This window comes from Halichoerus grypus, chromosome 2, assembly GCF_964656455.1.
Source record: "Halichoerus grypus chromosome 2, mHalGry1.hap1.1, whole genome shotgun sequence".
Lineage (NCBI taxonomy): Eukaryota > Metazoa > Chordata > Mammalia > Carnivora > Phocidae > Halichoerus > Halichoerus grypus.
This window is the reverse complement of record NC_135713.1, coordinates 56827163-56844551: the sequence shown is the minus strand read 5'-3', so window position 1 is coordinate 56844551 and position 17389 is coordinate 56827163. Positions and strand designations below refer to the sequence as shown.

Genomic DNA, 17389 nt, shown 5'->3' with positions numbered 1-17389 from the left:
AAAAAAAAAGGGGCAAATTGGAAAAAAACAAAAGTCTGTAAATTAGTCAAGAGCATTGCTTCAGTGTTAATTTCCTCGTTTCAGTGACTGAACCATGATAATTTAAAATGCTGACATTAGGAGAATTCTGTACGGGAGCTCTATGTGCTATTTTTGCAACCTGTCTACAAGTGTGAAAGGATTTCAATATAAAAAAACCTTAAAACATGGTGGGGGTAGTTAAAATAGGATTTATTTCATATTATTGATATGAGAAAGGATAAGATGGTATGTTTTAAGTACTTCCTGCAATGCCTGGTAGATGTTTAATACTTAATAACTATTAGTTGTTATTTAAAAACAATCTAAAGTGGAGGCTTAACTCACAAGGTACTCAGGTGCTAATCATTACATTTACTCACTTGAAGCTCGCACCGTTAAATCTGTGTGCCTATTTTTTCTGGTTGCTCACTTCATCACACAGGTGTAGTTAGCGATTTTTGTTACTCTCAGGAGCAAATATTTAGAAAATGAGATGTTCAAGGCTTGAGTCTCTCTCGAAGCCAGGCTGGTGCACATGGGCTCAGGTCCACTTTTGGGATTCTTGATGTGAAAAAGTGTGTGAGAAGCTGACTTGGCTTGAATGCTCATGACTGTGAAAATATTCCTCTCTTGATAGGTCAAAGGTGGCACTAACATCTCCTACTTATTGCAATTGATAAGTTTTCTCTTTTTAAAAAATTTTGGATTTTGACATTCTTCCTTTTAGAAGAAATTTATCTGTGTAAACATAGTGAGGGGCGCCTGGGTGGCTCAGTCCATTAAGCATCTGCCTTCAGCTCCGGTCATGGCCCCAGGGTCCTGGGATTGGGCCCCAGGTCAGGCTCCCTGCTCAGCGGGGAGCCTGCTTCTCCCTCTCCCTCTGCCTCTCCCCCCTGCTTGTGTTAGCTCGTGCGCATGCTCTCTCCGTCAAATAAATAATAAATAAAATCTTAAAAAAAACCAAACATAGTGAGTTGCCTTAAAGAAATATGTTCGGTAATTAATAATATAGGTGGCCCATGAATTTGGCAAAAATCATAAAGGCGGTACACGAAAGAGTTCAGGAAAGAAAGGCTTGGAATATTTCCCAATATTGTTGTTAATGAAAGAGCTTAAACTGCGTCCATTTCAAAAATACTAAGGAAGAAGTATCTTTAGGGCACAGAGGCAGCGTACTTCTAACACTCTTAAGGCAAATTTTCCAGGAATAAATAGGGAGACAAGGAGAAAACAATTTTATTCTTTAAATACTTCAATTTTGTTCACTGTAGGCATCAAGAGCTAAATTAAAATATACAAGTTCAAAGGCTGATTTCAGGAACAGCTCCTGAGTATGCAGGAGTAACTACTCTTAACAGCCGCTCAATATTTGTTTCGTAAGGATCAATTATATACCATGGCTAATGCACACTTGGAGCGTGCACCCAGCCACAGTACAGGTGGTGAATGCAAAACACACACCGAGAGTCCTTTTAAGCAGCTAAATGCACACGCCATTACAGATCCATAATGCAGAATGGACGCCCATCTGCAAATGGATTTAGAGCGAGGAGTTCTTAAATGGCTGAGGTACTTAGGGCTGAAAGGCCAGTAACTGGATGTGCTGCCAGAGCACACATGGTTTTTAGGATTAATAATACATCGATGTGTGTCAGTGTTAATATACATTTACAGCTCACAGGCCATGCAGCGGCGGGTTCAGCCCATTTGCAGCCACATGCGAAAGGACCATTCCGTCCTTCCTATCATTAATGCCTTCGCTCCTAGGAAAATTAGATAACGCAAGAAAGGCCATTCAAACGATATTGAGGTTTTCCCTCCTTTATAGCATTCACCAGGAACGGTGCTCAGCACAGGGATGCACTGTGTCATCCACCTGCCCCCCGTCACGATGCCTCAGAGCCTGACTGAGCAAAGCACTCAAGGGTAGGAGCTCCAGCCTCCATGGTCTACTCGATCAGGTGTCCACATGCCATTAGAGTGTGCGGAGAGTGTGCAGAGGTGACAGTCTGGTGGCCCTTAGCTCTCTTTTCCTTTTGTATCTGATGAGTTTACCAAAACGTTTGCATTATTTCGTGATAGAGGATATGTCGGTAGGTGGCGTCATTTAGGAATTAGTCTCATGCACGCATACACGCACAACCAAATCCAGAACTTCATGCACGAGGAAGTCCCATTCCCTCAGCAGTCTGCACTCCGAAAGTTGGGGATCACCCATCTTTGAAATACTGTGAATATCTGAAATACAGTTTTCCCCAGCAACTGTGGTGAGCATGGGAAAAAGGGGTGGCACTATTCAGCATTTACAGAGTAGCTTTATTAATAATTGCCTCTCAGAGCATCAAAACAGGATGGTCTTTTAAAGGCGAGCACATAAAAATATTATATAAATATGTAAATAAATATGATGTCATATACAAAATAAAAATGGTAAATATGAACCCTTTGAGGGATCACAACATGTTCTGCTAAGAGCTTTGGGTGTGTTTACCTCATCTCATCCTCACAATGAATGTGCGAAGGAACCCCCAACTTTTCCAGAAGAGGAAACAGAGACTCAGACATGTTAGATCCTTCGCTCAAGGTCACACAGACCCTCAAGTGGCAGAGCTGGGGTTCAACACAGGAATGTCTGGCTCCTCAGCAAGGGCCCTGAACCTCTCCCTCACTGCTTCTCAGACTGGGGTGTGACCTCCTGGTGGGTGAGGAATCAGGGTAGTTGGTTTTCACTGTTTTGTTTTTTTTTTTTTAATGAAATAGAGTAGAATAGAAAAAGAATTATGGAGTAAAGAGAAGTATAGTTTTGTGAAAGTTTAATTTTAATTTTATAGTTGTATTTACCTAGAACATACACGTGCGTGTGTATGTGTGTGCACAGTGTATCTAAAAAGTGTGAGAAGCTCTGTTCTCCACTACACTTGCCTCTGATAGACCCCCTTGAAGGTTATGCTCAAGGTCTCTTGCAAGCTAGATATGCAGCCCCTAAGTCCCTGTTCTTGTGAGAGTCATTTTCTCTTATATTACCTTTCCCCCAAGAATCCCAGGGCCCCAGCAATTCTATGCAAAGGAGTGTAGATAAATTAATAATACAATTTAAAACCGATTCCACCAAGATAAATAGCGCTTCCTAGATTAAGAGTGTAGCTGGCCAGAATGAATGAAATTTACTAACCCTGAGATGCTTAATCTTCCATTACATAGAATTTAATGATTATAAGAAAGGAGTGATGGTAATTCACTTTTGCTTTTACAGGAAATCCAACCATCTCATTTTTAGCAAATCTTTCTTCTCAGCACACCTCGGTGCCAAGGATAACCTCCATGCTCCTATAGGTATATTGGCCACTTGTCATATATTAAAGACGGCTCTTTGCTCAAGGGTTAGGCCTTCTAGCATGCATGAGTTTACAAGTTGTCCCAGTGGAATTTTGGGGGGAGGCTGCTTTGGTGCACCCTCGCTCGCTCCCCCCCCCCCCCCCCCCCCCCCCGCCAAGAAGCCTAGGTTTTGTTTTCCAGCCATAGCCTGGAAGTTGTGGCAAGTACCTTTAGCACAGTCTGCTCCTAGAAATCCTGGGAAGCAGTGACACAGTCCGGACACACATTCACCATTCCCGTGGCAGTTACGTGGACAGTCCTGCACTGAATCTGAAAAAGAGAGAAACTCAGCAACTACCTTTTCTTCTGCCTGCTGATGAAGCAATTTCATCATCAACTGCCTGCCATTTCTGAAGAGCAGTGGGAGTAAACCTCCAAGACCCACAGGGGACTGGCAGGAGCGTGAGTGAGCGGAGGGCCTGGGGAGTTAAGGGGACCAGTGCAACTTGGATAACGTGAGGAAGTAACCACCGTTCTCTATTTGACGAGCACCCAGGCAGAGATGCAGGGTTTAGTACTGCTGCAACTTCTGCTTTTTCAAAAGAAATGACTTGTTTGGCTTTTAAATCTGAAATTTCCCATGTCCGAATGTTGACAAGTTTAAAACATCATGAATGCCGGCCCCTCCCTGCCAAGCCCCTCCAATATCTGACTCTCAGTCTGAGATTTGGTTTGACATGTGGGATATCAGCCTTTAGCCTTGGGTACAGGGGATGAGTCTCCAAACGACAGTGGATGTTCCTGATCTCAGGTTTGTAGAGTAGAAAAAAATTCTTGCTTTAAGGAAAGAAAAATCCAAATGTGTAAGACTGGCCAATGGAGGCACGATTTGGGGTGCATTAAGTAGTAGGTTTTAGCTTGTACAAAAGTCCTTTTATGTTTACCTTTTTTTACATCTTATTTTTCATGAAAATCAATTAGTTCCCATTTGTTCTAACCAGCATAGCCATCCTATTACATGATTTACCTTTCTCTGTGTACTCTCAAGTCATCACTTCAAAGCGATCATTTAGGGACTTTTTCATGTTGATTTGGGTCTACACAGACACAGGCATATTCTTTTAAAATTATTATTATCCTAATTTTTTTGCTTTAAATTAAAATAAACACATTTAGAATTTCAGGTTCCAAATTACTAAGATGATGAAAAGAAAAACGCAAGCCACTCTGCCTAGGCTGTGACCTTTACAAAGCCCTTGGGGAGTTGGGGTCATTGACTTGGTGATGCTGCATGAAAGACTATAGAGTCAGATGGCTCCTAATGGAGTAACCTGAGAGTGGTGAAATTTCCCATTTACTCCCACTTTGGACTGAAAAACCAAACCTTGCATAATGCTTTCTTTCTACAATGTTTCCTTTCTCGGCTCTCTTCTTCCAGAACCAAGGGGTAGTTGGTTTCTGGTACTCTGAGGAGAACTCAATGAGTGTATTTGCTTCTTTAAAATCAGATAAAAGACCATAGACTCCATCAGGCCAATTTCTTTAATGTTTATCAATTAACACTTCAGACTGAAATTCCTTGAGGTTGGCTCTATATGTGGGCTGAGAAACATCCAAGTGGCTACCGATTTCTATCTACTCATAATGCATTCATTCATTCAAGAAGCTTTAGGTTCAATCACCAAACAGTTGCTTGGGCAGACCAAAAGTCAGCAATTTCACATGGTTTTGGGAGACAATTCTCCATGTCTCCAATCCTCCATTCATGTTTCTCAATGTCTTGTTAGCTGAGGCACCGACTGCCTTAGTTCTGGACTATCTTTTCAAGGTTGTCTGCATAGTGAACCACCTTGGAAGACAGATACGGTGTCTGTCTCCAGAGCAAAGGACAGGTTTACTTACTCGCCAGTGTAATAAGGACAGTATCTTCCTCTAGAGCAAAGAACAAGCAGACTCACTGCCCATTCTGAGAGACTCAGGTGCACTAAACCCAGGATTTCTTTTCTGTAATGCAATCTACTGCATGTGCACGTACAAGCTGACCCTGTTGATATTGCCCTGTGGGAACTGGGGCTTGGGGGACTGGAACATTTACTAGTATCTGGATATTGCATTGCTCTGAGTAATAAAGGCCCTTGTCTCTGACCCAGGAGTCTCATGTTTTCTGATAATATCTATGAAATTTTAGCAGGCTAACATGTTAGGTTACAATTAGGGTGAGCTCTCAGAGCTGTCACAGTTCCTGATGTATGGCTCACTTTATTAACTAGAAACCTATTATATGCAAGGCACTATAGTAGGCGTTGGTGAGTGCGAGGTGTCCAGGCAAGGTCTCTGATCTCAGAGAATTTTCACTGTCATGGACAATACACGCTGATATAATATATATTTCTTCTGCAACCAATGGGAACAAATAGTTTTCAACATAGAAACAGCACTGTCCAGCTTGCATTTTAAGAAGTCACCCCTACAGTGAGGTAGAGATTGCTTCTCTCTAGACCAGCATCTAGGTCTGGGGATGGTTTGGTGGAAACTGACATCTCTGAACTCAAAGCTCCCTGTTCCCAAACCTAACATCTTCGGAGATAAAGCAGCAGAGGTCGAGGGAGCTCTTTGCCCACCAGAATCTCATGGAAAAGGACTGAGCTCTTTGCACGGGCTCTTTGTGGGGCTGGAAGGCCTCTCTTGCCCTTCAGTTGAGGTATTTATCCTTCAATGTCAGTTTAGAAAATATTTAGCTCCTGAGCATCTTCCTTCCCCACCTTCCCTCAATTAAGAAGGGTTTTGACCCCTTTCTCTACGTTCCTGTAATTCCCGCAGTTGCCTTTTCATGTGTCTGTCCTCCCCCCATCAGGCTCCATGGGGAATAGACCAGATCTGCATCATTCCCTGAGGTATTCTCAATGCTTGTTACACAGCAGGCCCTTGGTAAACTGTTGTCAGAGAGTGTGTGTGCGCGTGTGTATGCAGGAGGGTAGGAGAATCCAAAATAAGCAAAAACTGAAGAGTATTTTTCATTGCATTCTCTCAGCATTTCTACATTTTCTACACGTGGCCCAGCTGAGCTCTAAAAGGAGCCCACCCTTCTGGTCCCCCTTCTGCAATCCTCGAAGACATATCACGGTGGCAATATTATCAGTTTTCCTTTCCGTCAGCCTGGTTTAGGTTTTCTTGAGGAAACAATGGCAGGTGCTGAGAGGAAGCCCAGGAAATGGGGTTTTTACACAGGCGGAGGGCGGCCTCCACTAAATCTGCACTGTTGCTTCAAGTATGCCCCTCTGTTGTCCCCTGAGATGAAACTCATTTCTGAAAGCAGGCTGCTTCTCTCCAAAACACATCAAAAGACTTCCCTGAGTCAAAGGTATATTTAGTGTGATCGCTGGTTGACACCCGTCTAACATTTTTCCTTCTGTTTCCTATCACAGGGGCTTTCGGCGCTCCTGGCTGCTCTTGATGGAGAACGTTCTGATAATAGATATGTGTGGGAGAACCTCTGAACCAAATAAAACACTGTTCTTTTCCCTGCATTTCAGGCCAATTACTATCATTGCTCTATCAAGATGTCTGCTCAATTATTAGGCCGATTACTTTTGACTTTCTCTTTGAGCTACAGTCCAGACGAGAGAAATCCTCTGGGGAGAATTGCTATTCCCATCTCTGACAAGCGAACGAGGGTAATGGCCTGGGGGAAGGGCATATCACTACCACAACATCTGTGTCTATGTGGATAAAGGAGATGGAGGGCAGAAGCCATTATTAGATAACCTGGCCCCCAGAAAACTTGCTGTGCTGGGGAAAAGGCATTTATTTGGCCGGAATCCAAAGCAATCCAGTGGTTAAGAGAACAGTTCTCTGGAGAGTTTGGATGCTGACTCCACCCCCCAATTACCGTGTGTGACCTTGGGCAAGTTGTTTAACTTCTCTCAGTCTTGGCTTCTCAACTAGAAAATAGAATTTTGGGAGTACTTACTTCATATAACTATTCTATGGGTTTGCCGGCCTATTCCCCACAGAGGGCCTAATCCAGAGGCTGGCCCATTGTCAGTGCTCCATAAATGTGTGGTGGTTATTGTTGTGTTATTAACCATTTCACCGAATCCCTGTAGACTCCAACCAAGCCAGCTGCTGATTATGGCGTGTGCTCTTATGTATGTGCTAAGCATTTTCAGCTTAAATACAAGGTGACAAAAAGGATGTCATTTCTCATCATGTTCTTAAACTAAAGACTGCTTTTAATCTCAACATCTCAAACTTCTTTTTTTCCTTTTGTGAGCTGGTTTTTAATCCCTTTTGCTTTCTTTCCCCCATGGGTACATAATCTGATTCTGGGAATTTTCTCTACCTGTGGAAGATGTTTTCCAGTGGCTTCCATGATACAAAGTTTATGACATTAGTTTAGAGTGGGGGTTGGGAAACTTTTTTCTGTAAAGGGACAGAAAGTAAATATTTAGGTTTTGTCGGCCAAGCTGTCTCTGTTGCAACTACTCAGCTCTGTTGTTTTAGCTGCCATAGGCGATATGTCGACAGATGAACATGGCTGTGCCCCAGAAGAACTTTATTTATAAAAACAGGCAGAGGGCCAGACCTAGCCCATGGGCTACAGTGTGCCAACCCGTGCCTTAGAGCATTGGGCTAGTCCTGATAGGACCAAGTTTTCCTTAGCAGAGGGAATAAGGTTTAACTGTAATGCTATGGTCAATACCAAATCCTGATTTTATACTATTTGGAAGTTGTGGCCACTGATAAAATCTGCCCCCTGAATTTTAGGTTGGCTTCCCTAGATCTTTCAAGAATCAAGGAACCCCTCAGAGAAATCCATGAGGCCAGTCACGAAGTTCTGAGAATGTGGTCAGTAGAAAAACAGGTGTCCAAGATGTGCTCCTAAACAACCATCCGCTCTCATTTTGTGACGACCAGCTCCACTGCAGACATGATGTGTATGTAAAGTCATGTCATCCTTCCCATCAGGGACATGGTCCTTTTCACAAAGGAAACTGAGGTTGCAGGAGGTAAGTGACTTTCCCAGTTAGGATGTGGGCCAGAAGAGCTGGGATTTGATCCTCTCTCACCAGGTCTCTCCTCATGACACTGCTCCTACGGTGTACCTTGAGATCCACAACTCAACACCGTGGGGATGACATGCACGAAGGCCCAGAGCTGATCCATTTCTACCATGCCCTCATCCTGGGACCTGGTGGAACTGAGTTTTCTGAGCCTCAGTGGATTCCTCTGTGAAATGCGTCTAACACTCTGCCCAAACTCACGGACATTCCACCCAGGATCTGTTATCCTCATCAGGATAAAAACCTAATGACAACATAAATTTAATGAAAGTATCTGTAGCTTATGTGATTGTTAACATTCTTAAGGTTTGCTTTAGAAAACTTCATAAAATCCTCTCAAACTAATGGCCCTTTTGGGGGTTTATATGCAAATATAAGAGGAAATTTTGAATAAAACCATAGCTTCTCCTTTGATAGCTAATAAAAAGCAGGGCTAAAACATGCCAAAAATGACAAGTGTTTAATTAAAGCATTTTAAGATTTACCTACTTGGGAACAAAGATATGATTTTATTTTCCTTATGTCTATAACCTTTTCTTGATTTATTTTTATGTTTTTTTTTTTTTTTTTTTTTTTTTTACTTTTGATTTTAAACTTTCCTGGATTTTTAAGAGAAATTCTGGGAGCTGATGTGAATGGTCTGTATTTATTGGCTCTACTGCATATTTAGAGATTTATGTATTGTATGTTATTTAATTCTTACAATAGCCCTATGCAGTGTGTACTAGTTAGTTCTATTTTACTGTGAGGAACCTGAAGCTTACAGAAGTCCAGTGATTTGCATAGTTTTGTGGCCAGGACTTGAGCCAGCCTGTCTGACCCAAGCTCTTTACCATGACTGGATCCTGTAAGCAGTCTTCCTATTTTAATCGGGGCTAGTTTTAGGTGGAAAATACCATGAGGCCTAAATAAAGGATTCTGGTCTGGTTTCAGTAGAAACTACGTTGGAAGATGTGTCTTCTATGGAGAAACCTAGAACGTTTCCATTCTTCCCTTGGTGACATATCACCTCAGAGACCTTACCTACCTAAGACAACCGTGTTGAAGGAAACCATCTCTTTGTCTTTGCCATCATTGTAGAAGGCCAGGTGCCACAGGCCCACGTCCAGGTACTGAACAAACACGGCTTCATTCTGAACCAGGGTCTGTATGCTCCGGCGTTCTCTGGGTGACTCAACCACACTCCACTTCTCCTTCCCATCCAGACGCTCCATGAAGTCATACTAGGGAAAGAAGAGAGAGAACTCCATGTGTGAAAGACGTTATAGACTTGGTCCCATGACTAGCACCTTCCCCTCCCACCCCATTAGTTAGCTGAAAAATACTTTCGAGCACCTTTTACTATGAGCTCATCCAGTAAAAAAGAAGAGTCACAAAAGTTGTAACATTAAGTCACCATTTATTATGCTTATAATTATTGCTAATAGTTTTATTACTATAGGCACAATCCCTTTTCTGCTGTTTGAAATCCAAAAAGCTTTAAAGCCGAAACTTTTATGTTTTTTCTTGTGTGAGAGACAGAGAGAGAGAGACGGAGGGAGGGAGGGTGATTATTGTTCCAGTCTCCACTGGGGTGTTATATAATACCTAGCATATGCCAAGTATAACTTTGTTGTGATTCCCAAAATTCTGAATTCCAAAAATCATCTGGCTTGGCAAGAGTTTCAGATAAGGAGTTATAGACCTATGTTACCAGCTATCATTTACTGATCATTTACCAGGGGAAGGTGGTATAGCAGATTAGTTAAGAATGAGGGTTGGGACCACTATGGTGTACACCTGAAACTAAGGTAACATTGTATGTCAACTCTACTTTAATTAAAAAAAAAAAAAAAAGAATGAGATCTGTGCAGCCAGACTACCTGGGAGGGAATCTGTCACTTACTACATTACCTATCTGTGCCTCACTTTCCCCATTTGCAAAACAGAAAATAATAGTACCTATGTTAACAGGTTGTCGTGAGGAATAAGATAATATTTAGAGCAGTGCCTGGCACAGAGAAAACACAAAATACACGTTAGCTAGCTATCATCACCACCATCATCATTTCATTCTACTCTTGCAAAAACCCTAAAGATAAGTACTCTTTGTATCTCATGTTACAGGTAAGAAAACCGAGGCTCAGAGAAGCCAAACAACTTGTCAAGAGTCACACAACAACTAAGTGGCCAAGCAAAAACTTAGACCTAGCTCTCTCAGATAAACCAGCAATTAAGTATGAAGTTCTGTTCAGTGGAAGTTGGGCTCCTAATTAGAAGTGATCAGTGAGAGACAGAGTGGCCAACGAAGGCTACCAAGATGAGGGGAATGGAGGGAGCCAGTGTGACCCAAGAGAGCTCTGTCCTAGAGAATGGCAAAATCCTCTGGTGGGCAAGTGGGAGACACTGATGATCCCTGAGCTGTGATTGATGCAATAAAAGGACTGGTTTGAGGAATGCATTTGCAGGCAGGATATGGCAGAGAGGATAATGAAAAGAACCAGGAAGACCAGTTGGGCAGTGATTATAGAAGCCCAAGTATGATGTGACAGGGGTCTTGATCAGGACAGTCAATGAGGAGAGGAGACAACTTTGGAGGAATATTTTTAAGAAAGAAGGGACACCGCTTGACTATGGGCTGGACAGAGAGGATGAAAGAAAAGGCAGAGGACACCAATGTCTCTTACTTGTCGACAAGAAAATCCGTAAGACACCTGTAGAAATGTGCTAATCTTATGAACTCTTTCAAAATCACTGCACAGAAAAGTCAGTTGCACTGTGACTTCCAGAGAACATTCAAAGTGCAGGTCTTTAGCAGATAAAAACCTCTACTGTGGGATTAAACTCTCTCTCACCACTTCCCCTCCGTAAAAAGGGATTTTATAGGTTACAGACATTGACTATAACCTCTTTCATGAACTTCATAGAATTAAACTCCAGGAATCTATTAATGTGACTTCCCCATCATCAGAATTGCCAGTTTTTCCCATCTGAAACGTGATCATTGAAAACAAAGAGTCTGTAATCCGAAGTGCAAAGGCTTTACCATCAGACAATGCTGGGTTTGAATTCTGACTGCTACTTGCTATTGTTTGAAGTTGAGTCAATCGACTTTTAGCCTCTTCCTGGTTTGCATACTAGGGAATAATAATACTCGACTTTCGGAGATGTTATAAGGATGACATGACATAATGCTTAGGGCAGTGCATGGAAGGGAATAACCATGTTACTAAGTACCTCGAGACTATGAGTTACTTATTTGCAAATTGTAACGATCAGAGAAGTATATGGTTCCAGTTTTTCCATCTGGGGGGGGTGTTGGTGGTTGCTTAGGAAGTGGAAATTTCCCCATCTCTCAGAAAACAAGTATTTGTTATTTAGCTTTCTTCTACCCCATATCCCATTGGTCATGGCTGTCTTTATGGGATAAAATAAATGATACAAAGTGATACAACAAACCAGTGCTGCTTTTGGAGACCTTTGTAACCAAAGCGTTTGTTTCTTAGCAACCTCGTAAATGTCCAACTACACAGACCCATGTCTATAAACTGCTGTCAGCCAGGGGAATGAGTGTAACTTCCTTGGTGTTGAGGTGCGAAGAATATACTTCATCTGGGGTCCAGAAAATCACCCCCATGAGGACAAGTTTGGGGAAGGTGATTACTTGTGTGGGGCCGTTGCTCATTATTAATGTGGACATCAGTCATCTCTCGCTGACCTGGCCGGCTGGCTGGCCAAGAGCAGAAATGACTTAGGACCAGCAGCATTGCTCGCTGTCCAACCAATCAATGGCTCTGGGCAAAGGTATTGTCAGAGGAGAGAGAAGACATCTATTTTGGTTGGTTCTTCCAAGTCACTCCAAAGCGGCATGGAGGGCAGTTTTCACTAAAGAAAGACTCTGCAAGCCAGGGGCTATCAAACAGGGCATGGGGACATGTAGGTGTGAAACAATAGTGCCCAGTGTGCCTCAATCCTGTACCCTTTACCGTGCTTTGCTTTTCTCAAAGCACTCGTCACTCTCTACACTGATATAATCTGTTTATGTGTTTATTGTCAGTCTACTCAGAAGAATGTAAACTCCAGGAGGGCAGGGGTTTTGCCCACACGGCAGAGTGGTTAAGAGGACTTCAGACCTGGGGCCCCTGGGTGGCTCAGTCGTTAAGTGTCTGCCTTCAGCTCAGGTCATGATCCCAGGGTCCTGGGATCGAGCCCCGCATCGGGCTCCCTGCTGAGCAGGGAGTTTTCTTCTCCCTCTGCCTCTGCCCTTCCCCCTGCTTGTGCGTGCATGTGCTCTCTCTGTCAAATAAATTAAAATCTTGGAAAAAAAAAAAAAGACTTCAGAGTGGAATCCTAGCACTGCCACTTACTTCTTGCCACGCTCGCAAAAGCTATTTAAATTCTCTGTGCCTCAGTCTCCTTATCTTTAAAATGGGGACAATAATCACATCTCTGTCAAAACACGGTTGTAAGGATTGAGTGAATCAATTCATGTAAAGTGCTTAGAATCGTACTTTGTGTGTGGTAAACAAGCCCTCAAGGCGTCAGCTATCATTATCGTAGTTCACTGCTATCCCTCATTTATCTCAAGCAGAGTTTGGTCAGTAAATATTAAATATCAAATGAATAAAATACTAAATTCGTAAATGAATTCCACCAAAAAGAAACAAAATTGGAATATGTTCCAGGTTTTGTCTCTAATAATAATCACTTGCACTCCCTAATGTGCTTTCTTGCACGAAAGAGGGAGGGGTAGCATTACAGTCCGGGAGGCTGAATCAGGCAACACCCGGTGCAGAATATGCATATGATGGGACGTTGTGGTGTTTGCAATTCCCATATATCAAGATTTGAGAGGTGACTTTATAAGACCATGATGACATCATCTTTCTGGTTCTCAGTGGGATGCTGTACAATGCTTGCTTTCGTCCCTTGGACTGTTCCTTCTTTTGTCTTCCCTTCCCACTTTGATACTGTTTCTTAGTGTCCACTGTGGTAGTGATGGCTGATCCTTGTCCATATCAGGGTCTCACTCTTTTCCAGGCTCCTTGTGCCAGGTGGGAGCACGTGGTGGTGTCCAGTCAGCAGAACATAAGCTGTGGGATGAGCTCCACTTCTAGACCCTGCCATAAAATATCCTGTCCTACCTCCTACTGCTCTCTCTCCATCCCCCTCTGCCCCTGGAGGGTGCCAAGCAGCCTTAAAGCCCATGACGGTAGAGCTGCAAGACAGGAATGGCCTGGATCCTAGCATGAGCCCTTGGAGGAAGGCTGAAATTATGACACGAGCGAGCAATGAACACTTATTAAACGAAGCCGCTGAAATGTTGAGGCTTCCTTGTCACTTCAGCACAGCCCTCAGAGATTTCTTGATATCATGCTTCTCTTTTTTCCTAGTTCACTCCCTGAGAGCATGGTAGGCTCCAGCATACTTGCCATGGAGTCAAGCCCCAACCTACTATGTGTGGGGTGTGTGTTTACCCCTGTTTGCCCAGGGTGTCCTAGTTGACACCTCTTGTTCCTCCTTTCACTCCAGAAAGTGCTCCAGTCTGGAATATATAGTTCCCCAACTCACAGACGAACAGGTAACAAGCAGCATCAAGGAGCATCATTTATGGCCGCTGTAACTTTGGGAAGGGTTGGAGGCTAGAAACACAAGGTGGATCAACCCAGCCAAATGCAGAGATGTCCTTCTGGTGGGGGACGGGGAGTGCAGGAGCTCAGTAAGAAGGCGGTTTGCAGGGGGGCCCATCTGGTCCAGGAGAGCCTCTGCTCTCGGATTCCTAGACTGCAGTCTGGCCAGCTTGCTTGGCAGCCTGGCTGACACTAGAAGGAGGCCATTTTCCAATGGCACAGGCCCTGGCCAGAGTTTCTTTTTCATGTCCCAACACTGGGGATTGATAAGTCAGGCTTAGTACCAGGGACATCTGTCTCCTCTGTTCCAAGACCCTATCATGATCAATCCTGGATACAGGGATGCTCAGGAGATCATGCTGCGCTTGGATGACTGAGAGGTTGCTCCATAGCACATTCTATCTAAGAGATCTGCCGGAGCCCTGGAAGAGATTAGGAGGCACATGACCAAATCCCAGTAGGGGATGGATGTGTGCATGGGCTGGCTGTGGGAGGAAATCTGTTTCCCAAGGCAGCTTGTCTCTCTTGACTCGGCAATAAAGCCACCCAGAAGGTGATAGCGCAAGAACCCAAAATAAACACCCCCCTAGCCCCCAGTTCTCTCTTTTTTCCTTGGCCTTTGAAAAATAACCTGTGTTGGCATGCAGTGCGAGGACTGTGCCTTTGAGTCATCAGTCATACCAAAAGTGGCAGGAAAATGCAACTTTTACGAGCACTTGAGAGGCAAAAAAATAAACCACAGCAAATATTTGACTGATCCAATTATAAATCTACCCCACTTCTTGGCAGAGACCAAGGAGGAATGGTAATTAAGATAACTTAGTGGGTTTTCAGGAAGAGCTGCAGGAGAGAGCAAAGGAGCCTGGACCATCGAGCAGGGCCTGTTACTCTCCCAGAAGGGAGAGCATTCACAGGCAGGGAGTATGCCGCCAGGAGATGCTTCTGGAAGCCACACCGATGCACACCTGCCAAAGAGGGCAAGGTTAAAGATAGACTCATTGCCCTTCAGGAAGATGTTATTACTGGGTCCAGGACCCTGAGAAGGGGGGGAAAGAACTTTACTGCCATTTGGAATGTCTGCTTGCCGAGGGTCGATGTGGACGGGAAAAGCAATAAACGTTGACATTTCCCATGGACGGCCTGCCGCTCCCTTGCCCTGTGCTGGCAGCATGCCTGGCCTCCCAACGTCAGATGTTGATTCTACCTCAGAAGGCAGGGCAGGCTCAGCAGTCAATAGAATTGCAGGGAAGAGGCATGTGTGAGTGAGGGCCGCTTGAAGCCACATTACCACAGGGTCTCTGGTCACATCCAGGGACAACTGGCAGCGGCGGGTCACTCACGGGGGCCTGTTCATCTTCTGCCTCCAGCCAGGCCCATGGCGAAGTGCGCCAGGCTGATTCCTCATTAAAACTCAGCACACTTTCTTTTCTCTGCTTCAAAGAGGCTGAGTGCTAAGGGGGGCGTGCAAGGATGAGAGCAGCAGGGTTGTCCTCCAGCAGGGGCTGGCTTCCCTTAGCGTGGCCGCACCTGCCTTGTTCAGGACGCCAGCTCAGTTCCGACTTAGAGCGTCTGAGTCACTGAACTAGATGCTGCTAGGCCCCGCAGCACGTGCTGCTGGGGCCGCTCGTCCACCAGCTAGGAGAACGGGCCCCTAGATTCTGGACGGGACACGGTGCCTGGACCTGCAGACTGTAGCAATGCATTGTGCAAGACCCCGCAGGTAAGGATCAAGCAGATGGAGGGTAGAGAGGACCCAAGCACAGTTCTGAAAAATAAGGAGTGGGGTAGAACACACCTATGTGGGTCGAATCCCTGATTCTTCCATCCCATGTCCTGCACAGCAGTGGGAAAAGTAATTATCAAAAATATGAAGAGTCTGTTATGTTTCTGGGCACTTGCTATGTGCCAGGCATGAGGGCAAGTGCTGATATATGTTATCTCTTTCCATCCTCCCAGAAACCCTATTTGCCTCCCCATTTCTCAGGGGAGAGTAATGGCTGTGACAGAAGTAAAGTAACATACCCATGCCGTTGATGGTAGTTGGGGGCCAAGCACAGACTTGAACTTGGATCTGTGAGAGTTTTAACAACTATGGGAGGTCGCTTCAAGTTTTCCAAGAACCTGGCTGCCTCTGCCAGTGTATCTGGTGGCTGGCCTGCTGTGTAAGTCTCCTAAAGATGCCGCTGAGCAGAGAAAGGGGAGGAAGGCAGAGCTCAGCGGTACTAGGGCCAGACTTGGAAGCAGGCTGGGCACCTGAGGACAGGGAGATGTCCCACTGGAGTAGATGGAAAAGGGTGCCGGGAAAGATGGGGATGGCTTTGCTGGCTCTTGGCCCTCCCTGGCCTAAAAACTCGCTTTGCCTACCTCCAAACTTCTCTGTCCTTGTATTCCAGCCACCCTATTCTTCTCGGTTTCTGGAACTTGCCAAGCTCATCCCAGCCTCAGGGCATGAGGTATTCTCTCCGCCTGGCCTCCTCTTCCTTCTGATCCCACACCTGCCTTCTCCTTATCAGTCCTGCCTCTGCCTAAGCACGGCGACTTTAGAGTGGGTGTCCCTGATCTCCAATCCAAATGCCTCGACCACTGCTTTCTTCTCTCCTCAGCAAAGACCCATCCCTCTTTAAAAAAACCACAATTTGTTATATTTTGATTGATAGTCCGTCTTGTTCTTCTTGGACACAAACCTCTGAAGAGTGGGAGACTTGTCTGTTTTATTCAACACAGATCCCCAGTGCCTGGCATATGGTTGGTGCTTAGTAAAGGTCTTGACCAGCTGAATGAAAACATTTAGGCTCAAGGGAAATGGTACTGTAGTAAAGTCTATACCAATACAATGGGGTTTTGGTGATAGGACCACTGAGAACATGTAACCTCTGCAGGGAAGTTTTTAGGACATCTTAGTCAACACTCTGCAGTTTTCCAGTATTTTTGTCTGCTAACTGTTCAGACGACACCACAAGGGAACATTTAATGAGGCCAGGCACTGTTCTAGGAGATTCACATGTATTACCTTATTGAATGCTTATAACAGCCCTACTGAATAGGACTCATCGCCCCCACTTTGCATATGCGGAAACTGGGGCACGGGGAGGTTACTTAACTCTTGGGAGTTGGTAAGTGGTGGAGCTGAGATCCACACGCAGGGAACCAGCTTCAGAGAGCATTCCCTTAACCCACTGCATTATAGGCTGCATTACAGGCAGCTGGTATCCGGGGTTGGCCAGCCTCGCTTGTCCGGAGGGAGGGCAAGGCGTTATTATCCTGTTCCCCAGGAAGGAGAAAGTCTGCTATGGGTCAAGGGCAGGAAGACATTTGATGACGTAATGGGGTTCCCGAAGAAGACTGCAGAGCTTCTAGCAGGAGAAGTAGGAATATAAACAG

General features: G+C 44.6%; 1 protein-coding gene across 17 annotated transcripts in view; it reads right to left on the bottom strand.

Moving 5' to 3' along the window:
• TENM2 (teneurin transmembrane protein 2) overlaps window positions 1-17389 on the bottom strand; it is a 1202741-nt gene that overhangs the window by 166886 nt on the left and 1018466 nt on the right. For all 17 annotated transcript variants that reach the window (XM_078066825.1, XM_078066824.1, XM_078066823.1 and 14 more), the window contains 2 exons: window positions 9427-9622; window positions 3565-3666 (listed from right to left, as the gene is read on the bottom strand). In XM_078066825.1, the coding sequence (XP_077922951.1) occupies window positions 3565-3666; window positions 9427-9622 (298 nt within the window). The remainder of the gene's footprint in view (window positions 1-3564; window positions 3667-9426; window positions 9623-17389) is intronic.